This window comes from Lagopus muta, chromosome 8 (genome assembly GCF_023343835.1).
Source record: "Lagopus muta isolate bLagMut1 chromosome 8, bLagMut1 primary, whole genome shotgun sequence".
In the NCBI taxonomy this organism is placed as follows: domain Eukaryota; kingdom Metazoa; phylum Chordata; class Aves; order Galliformes; family Phasianidae; genus Lagopus; species Lagopus muta.
In genome coordinates this window covers 32,951,792-32,967,385 of record NC_064440.1, presented here as the reverse complement: position 1 = coordinate 32,967,385, position 15,594 = coordinate 32,951,792, and the positions used below count along the sequence as shown (strand labels likewise).

Genomic DNA, 15,594 nt, shown 5'->3' with positions numbered 1-15,594 from the left:
TGCGCCTGCACTCAGCTCATTTGCTGCCATCGGCACTTGTGCTAATGGCCTTAGTGCAGGGGTCAAAGACTGCTGAGATACGAAGGCTGAATCACCTCCTTTTTAAACCCCTCAGCAGGATCAGGTCTTGTGGAAACTGGCATGTGGGCTTGCCTTCTGGCTGACAGTGCGGTCGGAGAGCGTGACTCTGGGAAAGGCCTTGTAGCAGTTTCCACCAGCCGCTGGAACGTGGGTGTCTGGTGATTAAAACACCCCTGCGCTGAGACCCCTGCGTGAAGAAGCTTGATGTGTTCCTTTCCTTCAAAGATTTGCTGAACCCACAAGCACCTTTACTTACTTTACTTAAGATTTGTCCTGTGACCTGAGAATTAAGGAAATCGGTGGTGGGCCCGTTGGTCTAGCCAGGCAGATAAGAAACATCTCAGAGTGTGCTTATTTTACAGATCTAACTAAACCAGCAGCATAGGTCTCACTGTTTGCCTTGGCAGTATCCCATCTGCATGAATCAGGATATGGTGGCACAAAAGCACTCGAGGCTCCTCCAGAGCTGACATCCCCTCATCGGGAGACATGCCCGTGCAGGCAGGCTGGTTTGGAGCTTACTAACAGGAGCCCTGCTTCATCAAGTCCCTGCATTTTGAGCAGTCCTGCCTATGAAGTGAGCTCATTTGTGTGAGCTCTGGTGGTGCAGTGTCCTGTCAGTGGAAAAGTTTTGCTGCCCTTCCCAAACTCAGGGCAGGGGGGATGTAGATGTGTAACTGTGTATTGTAGTCATGACTTTGGTCCCTTGAAAGGAAGGGAGCTCCTGTGCCTCGAGTGGAGAAGCGGGAGTTTTTAAGCATGGTACATCTCTGCAGCTTTTGATAGGTCTCTGGATTGCTCCACACCTTAGTTTCTAAGCTCTAAATTAGAAATAGAAAATTGTCTTGAACTGAAATTCAGTTGTAACTGGTGCTGCTGTCACTACTGTGAGGCACTTGTGTTGCTTTGAGCCTCTAACCTGTGCTTTAATGTTGGTAATAGTAGCAACTTATACTAGCTTTTGGGAACCTAGAAAATACACATTTTAATGTTTTTTTTGTTTGTTTGTTGTTGTTTATTTTTTTATTTCAGCAAATTCAGTGAAGGTAGAAATGCAAAGTGATGAGGAATCTGACAGGAAGACCTTCTGTCAGGAAGATGAGGTCAGGGTTCTCGATGAAGGAAGCAGCCTGGAAGAGCCCCTCGCTGAGAATAACGAGATGACGGATAACAGAAAGATTCAGGAGCTGTCGAGCGAGGGAGGAATCCGGCTTCCGAATGGTAAACTGAAATGTGACGTCTGTGGCATGGTTTGCATTGGGCCCAATGTGCTAATGGTACATAAAAGGAGCCACACTGGTAAGCAGCTGAAAGAAAATCTGATGACTGCCTGTGGCATCTGATGTTGATATTACCTGACAACTGTTCTCTCTTCCCTTTTCATTCACGGGGTTGCAGGAGAGTGGGGAGGGGAAAAGGGGAAAAGCGGGCTTTGCTGTTTCAGTTCTCCCTCTGCTCCCCGGACTTTGGTGATTCTGTGTTTCTGGCAAGCGTGGTGCTTCCTTGGTGTTCATTTCTAGTTTTTGGTTCTTAAAAATGCGACACAAGTCTGAAAATCAATCTTTCTACTGACCTTGACTAGGGAGAACATGGAGGGCGTGTGTATGTGATCGTGTGTGTGCATGTGTGAGATTTTTTTATACTTTAAGGTGAGTCTCAGGGCTTTCCCTCGGAGCTGCTTGTAGGTAGGCAAGGCCAGCAGCTCGGGTGTCCCACACCTTCACAAGAGGCTGGGCGTGATGCTGGGTGACTGCGCAAAGCCATGGCAGGCAGGCGTTACCTTGTGCTCAGCTGCTTATCCTGATGCTCAGATGGGCTTGCTGCTCATCATGGGCCAGCTTCATCGTAGAAATCTCACCTGAACTGTTCTTATGGACTAGTCCTTGTCCTGACAATGTCGATGCCATTTTTTTGTGGCATCTTTCAATCCTTACGTTTTCTCATTTATGTCTATTACTGTTAGTGCTACTACTTGGTGGGGACCAAAACAGCTTACTAGCCTTAAGGATTTGAGAATTCAAGAGGTAGACAAAACCTTTGCCGTAAAAGAAAGAAAGGGCCATGAGTTCAAAACAAGTTTTGAGAGAGTCTGGACAAATCTGGTAAATGGAGGTACACAGAGGCTGATCCTTAACTTGCTCAGGGAGGAAGGACAGTTACCTCCAACAGAAAAATAAAGTGGAGGTGGTGCCAGAAGACAATATTGTGGAGTCTTATGGAATCTGTCACACAGAGCCATTGAGTCAGAAAAGCTCTTAAGCACACGTTCAAGTTCTGTGAGATTTAAGATGTGTAGCACCTGAACTGCTATGGTATATACTTTTTGGCTTAAGGCATACACTTAAATCTTACTGAGGGTAAGCCTTAGGGGGTGTTTATTCATACTTTTTTTGAAAAAATTAAACATATCTTGTTGGTTTTTTTTAAATCTCTCTCTGCTTTTATTTAGTGGGGTAAGAAGCTCCCACTGTAACTGAGATATCTGACAGGATATAAAAAGAGAAAGTGGAGTTTTAAGGCAGAGTAAGAAAAGACTTGGTATAATCCCCCTGTAAACCTGGTAGTTTGCAGTCAAGTAGTGTGCACTTGATGGGTAAGAAATCAATAGAATTTCTGTACAGAGGAATAACAAATATATATTACATAGTTAATGCCCTGTATATAAGCTGTATTGATAATAACTTAAATGTATAATGCAAAGCATTGCAGTGTCGTTTATGATGCAGTCATGATTTTAGACAGCTATTACGACAGGGGAAACGCGTTAGCTGAAGGAATGAAATCTTGATTAACAATTTGACATGCTATTACTAGAAAAGGGAAAGAGAACAGAGAATGCAACAGACTGAGTCTCCAGCTTTCAGCTGAAAAGTTTTCACTGGCACTTGCATCTATCTGAGCATATGTATTGTAGGTGCATCAGAGTCCACGTATTTGAACTTGAACAGTTAAATTAGGCCTGCTAATTTTAGATTGAGGTGCTTAATTAAATAGTCTATGTTAGCTAGCTCATCTTTTAAATACAGACAAAGCTGCCTTTTTGTTTTAAAGAAAATGTGAATTCAAAACAAATAGGACAAAATCTGTGTAGGTCTGTGTATGGGTGACAACCACTGCACGTGCGCTTATAGGTAGGAGTTACATGGCGAGTAGCTTTTGCCTTCTGGGTAGTGGTGGCTCTGTGTTGAGCTACGTCTCTTCTCCCATCTGAGCAGAGGAATGTGCTACCTTGAACTGTACAGACATCTTAAGCATGTAGAAGTGCAGCCTGGTGCTCTACTCTCGGTACAGCAGTTGGCAAATTTTGCGGGGGATTTTTTTTCCCCTGCTTTGTTTGTTTGTTTTTTAATACATGCTGCTACTTCACTGTCCACAACAGAAGGAGAAATTTGCTTGGATTTCCACATCCTTGATTTTAAGGAGTATTTTTAACATACTGGTATCTCTCTCCTAAAGTGCAGTACTTGAAAATATATTGCCACTTCCTCAGCAGTTGGGCTGAATGGGCTGGCCCCAGCTCTGGAATGAACCCTGGCCTGTGGGTAGTCTGGTTTTACAGCCCAAGGGAGGATGGTGGAGGGAAGGGAGGTTGTGCCTAGTAAGTGGAAATGGATGATGTTCTTCATCAGGTAACGCGAATGGCATGTAAGTCCTTACCTCTAAAGACAACCTGTGTGTGCCTTGGGAGCTGGATCCTGCCTTACGTTCCTCTTTATCAGCACACAGCCAAAGCATGGTCTGGCCAGTTGTTTGCACTGGCAAAAACTGAAGTCCTTTTCCGTTCCCAAAAACCTGACAGCGTTCTGTGTAAACCACTCAGTGCTGTGGTCATGGCAGAGGTTGTAATTTGCCTGTATGCAGGGACAAAACTGTGGCTTTCCTTACGCTTTGGAACTGAAGCTTTGTGAGAAGCTGTGCCATATGGCTTTGGCTGTTTTGTGCTCATAAAGGGACACAGTTTCCTGCAGGCATTGTTCCTCTGCTCTGGAGGAGCAGTTGCCCTGCCACATCACAATAGTTCAGCCAAACACGTCTAGGGATGGGGAGAATAACCTCTCCTGTGGGTAAGGACAGAGCGTTACAGTTGGGTGTCCCAGCTCTCATCCTCATCGAAAGCATCCATTTTCTCTCATGCTTATGGCCACTCCCTGCCTTGTTAAGAGTTACAGATTTTCCATTTCTCCTTTGCACTTGCATAAAGGACAAGTGACGGTGTGCTCCCTGGCCCCTCCATAGCAGAACTGCTTGTTCGATGCCACAGAACACAATGTTTCTCTGAAATGCTGGTAATTTAGGTGAAACGTTTGTGCAATCTGCACAGCCATCACGAGAAAGGCCTTTCTATTTATTTGTCATCACTGACAGAAAAGAAATGTTCGATATGAGAATTAATTGTGTTGCCCTCTGTACTTTAGTGAGCTGGCTAGCCCTGATCCCTTCCTCACATGCCACATGCTTATGTCCAAAAAATAGCATGTGTCAGCATAGGTTTGATTTATTTTCCTCCTTCTCTATCTTCTTTTGGTCTGAATTTCATGTTCCCCCACCAAGTGCCCCAGGTTGCAGCAGCATCTTTATCAGAGTTTTTTGTTGCTGCTGGAGGCAACGAGTCACATAATATTGCCACTGGATATGCCAGGGGCTGTGCTTGGGGATGCTGAGGAAAGGGGAGAGGAAGAAGATGAGGTCAATAATCCAATTTGTCTGACCTAATGAAAAGGGACGCCGATGATTTCTCACCTCTTCAGACTTTCTGCTAGCGGGCCTGAATTAAAATGTCCTCAGCCCTCATTTTGTGCGAAGCAGAAACTATTCACTGCTACAGCCATGCAGTGGCCATGCTCAGTGAGCTGCACACCTCTCACTTGCGCTGTGAATAGTGATTTTTCCCCACAGTAACACCCAGTGCTCTTCCAGTCCACTGTTGGGTTTGGAAGCACTAGATATTTCTAAGACAGGATTGGATTCGTCTTCACTGCTTTAAGATTTGGGAGGGTTAGACACCCAGAGGTAAAGGGTTTGTGCTGACACAGCCAGACCTCAAGCCGCAGCTTTGGGGAGCAATGCAGCAGCACAGAGCTCATGCCACCCTTCAGCTGGGACCGCTGCTGTGTTGTTTTCAGCCTTTTTGGAGTGCTAACCACGGAAGGGTTTCAGATCTTTCCCTGCTCTCCATGTGCATTGCAGTACCATCAAGTCAGTCAAGTGAGATAAGGTAAGCACCAGTGAGGAAAACCTTCAGTTCTGCTGTCACAAGCGTGGCCTTGTAACTGAGCATCTGCAGCATGGAAACTATGAATTTATTATTTTGGGGAGGGCAGAGTTCAGGTTTTTGGGGCAGTACTACTGGATGAGGAAATCCTAGTCATGCTGCTCTGTATAAAAGACTTCTCTGCCTAAAGCAGCTAACTAGGAACAAATCTAAACAAATGGTCATATTAACACACAACAATTAACTCCCTTGAACTGCCTAATTCTTCTAGTACAAGAGTTTAATTGGCTTTAATTTGTTATTTGTAGCCTACTGCAGGCTACCTCTTGGAATAAGAATCATCTGGCAACGAATCAAAAGTCATAGGGCCAAATTTCAGAGAGTGATATTTTCTACTTAAGTTCCTAAATGAATCATCTGACTTCTCTGAAAGTGTCATTTTGTACTTAAGCGTAAGGAAGAAGCCCGTAGATGTTTGAAATTTTTGAAATGGCTTTCTGCATAAGGATATGTCTGACTTGCAGTACTTGCTAAACGCATTTGGTTTTGGCCTGTTCACAGAAAGAATTTTTCACTTTTCAGAATATGGTCATAAATTTGTGTATAGAGGACACTTGGAAATCACCCAGAATTTCCCAGAAGTTTTTCCATAGAGATTTGCCACTACTGTTTTAACTTGGAAGAGGGTTTTTCTCAACAACAACAACAACAAAACCTACACAAAAACAAAGCACAGTAAAATCACGGATGGCAAGTGAGGTGCAGCTTGTTGAGCGATGAATAGAACAGTGAGTATATAAACATGGTAGTCCCCAGAATAACAGACGTGGGAATGGAGCCAAGTCTGGTGCTCTGTATTTCATTGGGATGAAGGCACGTTGCATCTCATTGCCTGCCAGTGTGTTAGCAGCGCTGCTAAGATTTCATCTGGGACGGAGCAGGATCAGAGCGGTTGTAAAAGTGTTTCTTCTCACCCGAGTGTTAACAAAAAGCCTGCTGTCGAAGGGTGCAAATCAGTACTGTCAGTATGAAGAATGACTTTCTCGCTGGCAGCAGGAGCGTAGTGATTTGACAGTAAGTAGTTAAAGTAATAATAATCCTGTTTTAGAAGAACCAAAGTTATCCTTTGTGTATCAAAAATATGTGCCAAATAGGAATGGCTGAGGTCTTTGATATATATTTAACCAGAACAGATGCTAAATGTAGTCCCATTGGACCTGGATTTTATGTTTATAAAGACTCTTTCCTGGCTTTCTCTAGCATTCTGAAGAGGCTTTAAAACCTGTGCTTTTTTAAAGAAAAAAAGAAAAGGAATTAAAGCACTCAGAGGAAGGGACTTGAATGTTGCTCTGAAAGTAAGCAGGCCTTGCTTTTACCAAGAAGTGTGTTAGTTTGTGAGCTGCTCCTTCTGCTTTTAAAGGGACAGGCTTATGAAGTGTGTTTGGTCAGGAGGTCTGTGGGCACAGGGCATTAAAACCAACACCAGATCTAGGGAAATGGAGGGGGGAGTCCCCTTTCCCAAATTTTACATTTAAAGGTTTTAAGCTGTAGAAAACACAGCGGAAAGCAATTGATTCCAAGTGGAAGAAGTTGGATTTTTGCTGTCTTAGGAGAGATGCTTATTTATTCACGTTTATTTTGACAGCCACTTGTGATAGTCTCATTAAAAGTGTTAGAACAGCTTTGGCCACGCTCCGTCCCTGCTTACATTTCTGTTTTGATACAGAAAATGTCACTGATGTATTTTGCAGGGGTACAGAATTCAGAGAAGGCCAACTCATAGCGAAACTCCTGCGCAGCACTTCCGTGCTGAGGCGGTAAAGGAGAATTGTTGTACAGGGAAGCGTCCGATTAAGTAGAAAATGGAGTCGGTTTGCTCTTTGAAATAACAGTTGGCATATATGTGGTGAAGTATTCCTGCTGTTTATAGCAGTTAATCAGCTACTTTGGCTGGTTTCAGGCTGTGTCAGCTAGAAAGCACTTATAGCTTTTGCTCTGAAGCCTCCAGTGAGGTGCTGTATATTAAAGATAGTCGTGAAAGGACCACATCGTGTTAACAAACCCAACTCTGTTGGTCCACGTGGCTTTCCAGCTCGGTATTTGTTTACACAACAGCAAGTTATGTTGTGTGCTTTACACAATAGTGTAACTAAAGAGAAGTCATATTTCAGTGTTCTTTTTCATGGAGAAGAGATAGCTATAATGGATGCATTTTAACCAATGAACTCTGGTGCGTCTGCAGTGTTTTACTGTAATTTAGAGGTAAATACTTGAAATTACACTTGTTAATCAATAGTTTATATAAGTATAAAATGATCTAAGAAACAGAACCTCGGGCTTTGGGTGTTTTTGTTTTGTTGGGGCTGAGGGTTGTGTTTTTTTTCTTAATTATCAGTGCTGTTCCCTGACACAAGCTGCTCTTCTTAAGCCTTTAGAAAGGTAATACTTGGCAGCTCTGGCTCACCTTGCCCTGTCCACTCCTGAAGTAGCTTTAGATAATTAAATTCTCCATGCTGCAGAACAAGGCTCTGACTTAAGGTCTTAAATCTGGAGCTGAAGAGAAACATCTTTTTTGTTTGGTTTGCTGTTTTCTCCCTCTCTCCACCGAGTCTTTTTTTAGTTGCTAAGGTTGGAAGGCTTTTTTGCCCTGCTTTGGCTTTAAAAGAGAGAAAAGATGTAATATTTAGCAGCAGATAAGAAGTATTTGCAGTCACACAGTTTCCAGTATTAAAAAGCTAAATGCTCATGTAGTCACACATTTCAGTACCTGTCCTTTTTATGAATTCCTATTTTAATAAATCAGCACAAGTTAATAGAATCAGAAGGCAAATGCTTAGCTTTAAATGGTGAAACACATACCCTGCTTATAATTGTCCATTGCCTCCCATCTAATCTATTGCAGTGGTCTCTGGTTTCTATGTGTCTGTGCTGCGCTCACCCCAAAAGACATGAGACTATTTTAAACACAGGAACTGCCATGTAGAGAGGGAATGTATTTAGGTAAAGACTCTTCACGAGTGAAGTAGAGCAGCCCAAGCCAGTGTCAGACAGGTTATCCCGTGTATCGTGCAGTACCTGTGGGCTCATGGGGCTGCAGAAGGGGAGCTGCACTCGCTCCCAAGTGCTCTGGCTGTGCAAATCAGCATGGTGTAGAGACCAGATTGCTATTGTCTGATGCTGGAATTGTGGATCTACCTAGATCTGGTGTGATAATTCTTTACAAAGGATACACGTCAGTTACTATTAGCTGAATCTTAGAATACAGCATATTAGCATATTAGCATATTAGTGGATGGTTAATTGTTCATAAATGAAATTAATCATAGCTCCAAAGAACTACTTTGCATAGAAGCATAAGGGAAGCGAATAAGGATGTCAGGGATGTTACTTCGTTGTTAGTAGTACTTCAGCATTACTGTTGTTGTCCAAAACCTATTAGCAGAAGACAGCGGGAGAAATAACAGGGAGAACAGTCTTCTCAAGGCACTGAAGTGATAAAGAAAAGGTTGGTTTGCTACTGTCTCAAGTGGGCATCAAACAGCAGAGTTTATAGAAAAAAAGAAAAATCTTATTACTCAGTTTCTACTTTTTTTTGGGGCAGCTTTCTATTGGATGTTTGTGCCTCAGATTAATTGTACTAGATTTAAAAGCTGCTACTCAATAGCATGAATGTGACTAAAATTAATTGTCATCCCAAAAGCCTGCAGTTTAATCAAGAAGCAGGAAATACATGATTGGACAAAACTATAAGAAACAGATCAAAGTAGTTACTCAGAATTAAAACTAGTAGGAAAAGATGAATTCCTTCTGGATTAAAGTAGTCTGTTGAAAGTAAAATGTGCTCTTGTAGCAGATTCTGTATGTGGCAAGAAAGGAACAGGCTATTGGTGACTTTGTGAAGCATGTTGTCTTTGCCACTGAGCTGAAGCACAGTGATTACTTGAATTCCTGACTGAAGGCTTCGAACGTGTCCTCAGCTGCCTGTTTACTGGGGAATAATACCTGCTCACATGTGGCCTCCAAGAATATCAAAGAAAAGCTGGGTAAAACACACAAACTGCACAGCTAAAAAAGCAGCGGGAATAGAAGAACAGACCTGAAACTTGGTGAGAATCCTGCTGCTTTCTTTAATGTTGTCATCCTGAAACTGAAGCTGTTATTCCTGAATACTGAGAAATGTGTCAGAGGAGGGAGTTTGGCCTGTTTTCTCAGACACTGAAAGCAAAACAGAAAAAAAAAACACACACACACGCACACACACACATACACATAAATATATATATATATATATATATATATATATACACACATATAGGATATGTTGACTTTATTCTCGTTACATATCTCTGTTAGGACATCTTGAAATGATATAAAAGAAGATAATGGCTAACCAGATCCTTCAGATGTATTGTGGGAGTTCAATGGAGAAGCCACAAACTCTTTATCAGTTGCAGTGAGTTTGCATTTGGTGTATTCGGAAGAAGAGCTTCATGGCTTGGTTTTTCTTTATTATTAGTCCACAACGTTTTTGGCAAGATGGCAGCGAGCTTAATATCTTCTTCAGTGCATCTGCAGTGGTTTCAGATGTATCTTCAGCACTCAAAATGAAGTTGCAGAGATGTGGTACATATGTGGCACACCTACCCTCTGCTGCCCTCCTTAGAGGACCATGGCATGGGCAGTGATTTAAACCACCAAAGCATGAACTGCTGGAGGACACCTGGGAGAGCTCTCTCCCTCCCTCTTTCCATTTGAATCAGAAGACAGATGTTGGTGTTTACACCAGACACGTGAACTATTATGATAAAAACATTTATGTATAGCTGGGGAGCAACCATTTTAAAGCAATTGAAAAAAGAAGTTGGGGAGATGCAGAAGATCACTGAGTATGTTTCTTTTTCACAAGAACTGTGTCATGCCAATGAGTTCAAACTCCAGAGTCCCATCAGGATCTGACCGAGGCTCCATGATAAGGGCTATGCTAAAAAGAATGAAAGAAAGTGCTTACATCTGAAATCTGATGTTCCAGACCTTGAGAGCTGGGGAGCCATGAAATAGTGAAGTCCGTTCATCATTTCAAGTCTAGCTGTTACAAAGTGCTTGCATGAATGGCAAGCACCGAGTGTATTTTTGTGCCCTACTGCCTCAGTCTGCCCAGCGGGATGTATGTAGGTGCTTATAGTTGTCTGTGTGCCCAGAAACACCAGCACAGAACCGAGTGTCCTCAACTAATGTTCATCTAGATTATGGTCTTAATAATGCTTCAGAAAACCTTTGTCAGTTTGTCAGATTTCTTTTCCTCGTTAAGTATAAAAAAATAAAAACCAGGAGTATATTGATTTATACAGTCCCACTACCAAGGGCGAGTATCAATGATTAGCATCAACATAATTTGTGTGTGTGTATGTGAATGTTTGTGGGGTGGATTGAGTAAGGAGTAGAGTTTCTGTTAGAATTATTTATTGCATCAAACAAATCTTTTCCATTAGTTCTACACAAACTTGCCTATTTCTTAATTTAACATTGTGAGACTTTCTTAGTCTTTGCTACTTCACAGAGGTTGTGGAGCTGATTGTCACTTGCATTGATTGACTTTGTACCACTGCAGCAATGGAAAGCAGCCTTTTAAGGGGGACTTTAATTAAGCTGTAGTGTAAGCAAAAGGTGTAGTTTAAAACAAAGATTGTAATATTTGTCCAAGTCCACTCCTTGTGTTCAACTTCAAATAGTTATGTGGATTGGACCAATACTAAAAATATGTGCAAAACTGTAGAGATCAATACCGCAGACTCCAGTTATGGATCTAAATTTTGAGCAGAGCTCATCATTTACTGAAGACGAAACCTCTGAGATTGGGAACTTCATGAAGATCGGGCAGTGATGATGAGCTCAAGCTGATGCTGCATGAGGGGAAGAGCCCCCTTTAGGGGCTTCACCCACAGAGCAGAAGAAATAGTCAGTGCGAGCAGACCTATGTGATATGATAGCACCACAAAGAGTGGGCCAGAGGGCACCTTCTGGTGTTTCTTGACTGCACTCTCCCTTCCATTTTCCCTTTCAGGTGAACGTCCCTTCCACTGCAATCAATGTGGAGCTTCTTTTACCCAGAAGGGGAACCTGCTGAGGCACATCAAGTTGCACTCTGGGGAGAAACCGTTCAAATGTCCCTTCTGCAGCTACGCCTGCCGACGGAGGGACGCCCTCACCGGACACCTCAGGACCCACTCCGGTGAGCCCGCCTCGGCTTCTTTTCCCTCTTGTTGGTTCCTTTCTCACCGCTGCTAAAGTGAAGCGGGTTGTGAAAATAACTGTGTTTCTGGTGGCTCCGGGGCTGCACCGTCCTCTTCAGATAGCACAGCTCTGAGCTTTGGAAAAGCCTTGATGCGAATCAGACAAGTTGTGGTTCAGCCACACCTCTCCTTTTGTGTAACTGAGCTTCTCTGCTGATGCTATCACATTTCCCTTTGAATGTCTCCTTGGGTGTATCCAGACTTTGCTGGCAGATTGTTCTGACACTGTAGACCCCGAAGTGGCTGTGAAATTCCACAGATCAGAAAAATAAATTTGTGCTTTCCGAAGCCTGCTTTGCAGTTCATACCAATTTCTTCATCTATTAAATGCCGTATGCTGGTGGAGTTTATACTTGCTGATCTTTCAAGATCCTTCTGATCGCGTTTTTTGTTCAATTATTTCCCCTGTAAAGTTCTAATTCGTAAAGGTGTGGGGGAGATCGGGCTTCCTCTGCCTGTTTGCAGTTTTTTTGATAGATTTAAAAGAAATAACAGTCATGTAACTATGTGTTAGTAGTCATGTTGATAGCCCTGATGATCAGGATTGGAGGTGTTTCTAATCTCTGTATGCTACACCATAGGGCTGTGTTCTGCCCGCTTCACTCGGTTGTGTAGATCTCCTGAGTAAGATCTTAACTTGTTGTGATTTTTATCTACTAGGATGTTCAACTTCTATGTCCAGACCATTTATAGGAGACTGTGTTTTTCACTGTTGAATGAGCAGAGATAATTGGACTGGTTAGAAGTGACAGGATTACAGATGAACTTTTTTGAGGTGTTAGCAAACGTGTGACTACTGAAACATGGTGGTAGAAGTGAGGCTGCAGACAGAAACTCTGCGTGTGAAAGTGTCATCACGGAGCTTTCTGACTATTTATACACATTTATTCTAAGAGTCAGCCTCACCTCAGTGGAATTTTCTGTTTTATGAGCATTAGGGTACTGAGTTTCCATTATATTTCCAAGAATCATGAAGGATAAGCTAGTAAATTTCTCCAGGTACACAGGAGGTTGCACTGTTGCAAACGTACTTCAGACAGAAAGCACGAGTGTGAGTGCAAGCATGGGGCTAGGCTGAAAGAGTATTGCCTGAAAGAGAGGTGTCAGCTGGGAGGATTTGATTTGGAAGTCAGAAGGGAAAGATGTCTGTGGAACAGTGTGCCTTGTGATTTTCACACATCTGACCATAACGCTAGTTTCAACTTGAAGTTTAGTAAAAAAGAGGACACAATGAAGATATCCACAATTGAATTAAGAAAGGAATCATGACGTGGAAGAACTCACATGGCAGAACATGAATATTGAGGTTGAAGATGGTTTTCACAGTATGAATACAGATTGTTATTACCTAGATACAGCTACTGATAGCAGTTATTCATTCTTCCTGTGTAAAGAGGACATGGCTGATGTTTCTGCTTTTTGCATCAAGATGAAACACAATTTAAGCATGGGTCTTTCAGAAGGTGTTTAAGCAGCTTATGCATACGGGTCCCACCAGAGCTCCTTCCCTAACTGACATAGCTGTGTTCAGCTGAAATCACGTTGCAGTTTTAAGGGAGTGTGATCACTGTAAGCAGTCAGCTACAACTGTTTTGAGTAGAGGCTCAAGAGAAACAGCTAAGCGCTCTCACATTGCTCTCCAAGACAATTTCTAGAATAGCACTCACAGATGAAGAGTTAAAAACCTGCAATATTGCCCCCAAACGTACACCCAACCTATTTGGGCAATGGAAATTAATGTGTCTTTCTGTCCCAGACATGTAGCTGGGTTGGCTTTATGCCTGCAGTTGTGAACCTTGTTCATGGAGAAGATGGATAGACATTCCCAAGGGATTCCAACTGTTTCCTATCGGTGTTCTATGCAAGTGCTTTTGTGATTTAACAAACTGCACATCAGAACCTTGAAGGTAGGCCTTCAAGACCAGAGCAAAACTGTGTAAACTTCATCAAGTTTGTACATTTTGTTATTTCTGACCAGAGAAAAAAAGCAGTCTGTCTTGTAGTTGAATTATAGACAGAAAAGGTTGCAGTCTCGTATTGCAAAATTGTTTTCAATCCAGTTTTAATCTGGTGCATTTATGCCTGAATTGAGGTGAATCTGAATATGTTTTGGTAGTTACAAAAAGGAAAGCTCTTTAGTTCAGCTCCTTAGTTAATATAGTTTCAAATTGTATCTCCGAAGCATGGCAAGTAGTGTTCTTTGGCACTACCTGAGAATCTGGCACATGATTTCACAAGTGCAAGACAAATTTCATTTTTGTTATGTTAGGTATCCATTTCCTCTTTAAACAGGAGTGCTATTAATTAAGAAAAAGAAAAAAAAAAAAAAAAAAAGCCACCATTTTTCTTCTCAAGAATGTATTAAGCTGCTCACTTTAAGTGGAAGGCAATATATGCAAGAAGGAAAGGAATTGAAGACATTTTTTATCTTTTTTCTCTGAGCTAGCTTGATCTGTGATTTTGAAAGCACTTTGTGTCACTACTTAATCAGTTCCACCTCCTCATCACTGCTGCCAGTTAGTCCATTTTTCCTGTTCCTAGTGCAGGGTTTTCATACAGTAGGACAGGAAAGGTGAAAAAGTAAGGAATTGTTAACATAAATTAGCAGAAGCACCTCAGAGAGGTTTGAAATGAAACTACCATTAGCTTTAAAAAAAAAAGATTGTTTTGGTGGTGGTTTTCTGTTTTGTTTTTGCCTTTGTTGGATTATTTGGTTTGTGCTGTTTAATATTATTTCCTTTTCTTTTTAAGTCTTTCTGAGTATTATGATCTTATACAGAATTATATCTTATTACGTGTTTCTAGGATGACTGGTTAGCAGAGTATTACTTCACGTCTGTAGTACTTACTGCTGTTAACCCTAAATAATTAAGGACTTATCTTGCAGTTATTTACCTGTTACTGACATATGCAGTTCTGATGAACTTTGTGTCTATATTTTCCTCCCACACACAGCTTCTTTGGTTTCAGCAACATAATGATGCCTTCAGGACAGCAGTAGGATAATGCCTGGGGAGAGATTCCTGCAGAGAATTGCACTAAGAGCTGGCTTGAGCCTGACAGTTCTTACAGGAGTTTCAGATACTGTTTCTAGGATTGGCTCTGCGGTTCCACAACAGAGGTGGTACTGGAGAGATGCCCAAGCTGGTTTTCAGGACGTGAATCTAAGGGCAGGCTGTAGGGAGCTGGAGCAAAAGCTGGCAGCCCCTTCCTGCAGGGTGTGTGACCAGCTAGCTGGCGTTGGCTTTATCTTGCCTAACGTTTGCTGTTCTAAAGAGGAAGACATCCAGACAAAGCCTGATGGAAGTCAAAAAGCACCTGCTGTGTTACCCTGAGACATGCTGATATCCTCTGTCATCTCTAGAACTGCACAACTAAATGAAGACACATACAAGATAGGTGAGACAAATGCTTCTGTAGGCAACTAATAAGCAAAGTGAAACTTTTAAGGAAAATGATTGTTCTGACAGATAGATGTGATGTTCAGTGCACCCAGGTGTGGGTCTCAGTACTTCAAAAGATGCGGCCTACAGCCTGATGCTCCTTCATACTGAAAAGCCAGGCTTTGCTGAGAGGGTGTGTAAAATTATCAGTTATGTTTTGAGGTGAATTCCTTGTGTCTAAAAGAGCCAAGTCAACCTTCTCCACATGACACTACTTTAAACAGAGACACTTGGATATTATGAAAAAAGCCAAGGCTGCACTGATGAGCAATCTAGAAAAGCCTATAGAAAACATTGGTGTGTTAGTTTTCAGAGCAGGGCTTGGGTAGTAGATGAGGGACAGGATCACTTGCAAAGGAGGAAACAAAAAGCAGAGTTAGGTTCTCATTAAGTGGGAATCCCTGTGAGATACCTGTTACATGATTTATGTAATTAAAAGACTGTCTGGTCATGCATACATGCAGACAGGCCAAATGAAGCCTTCTCAGGCATCTGTAATTCTAGAACTTCACTATTTTCCTGTCTTTCTCTTGGCAACCTCAATCACATTCCCTTACTGTGGGAGTAT

General features: G+C 42.2%; 1 protein-coding gene across 20 annotated transcripts in view; it reads left to right on the top strand.

The window, feature by feature from the left end:
• Window positions 1–15,594, top strand: part of IKZF2 (IKAROS family zinc finger 2) — a 109,883-nt gene that overhangs the window by 56,814 nt on the left and 37,475 nt on the right. For 18 of the 20 annotated variants that reach the window (XM_048952958.1, XM_048952951.1, XM_048952971.1 and 15 more), the window contains 2 exons: window positions 1,114–1,380; window positions 11,355–11,522. In XM_048952958.1, coding sequence (XP_048808915.1) covers window positions 1,114–1,380; window positions 11,355–11,522 — 435 coding nt within the window. The remainder of the gene's footprint in view (window positions 1–1,113; window positions 1,381–11,354; window positions 11,523–15,594) is intronic. The other 2 variants (XM_048952970.1, XM_048952964.1) reach the window with 1 other exon arrangement.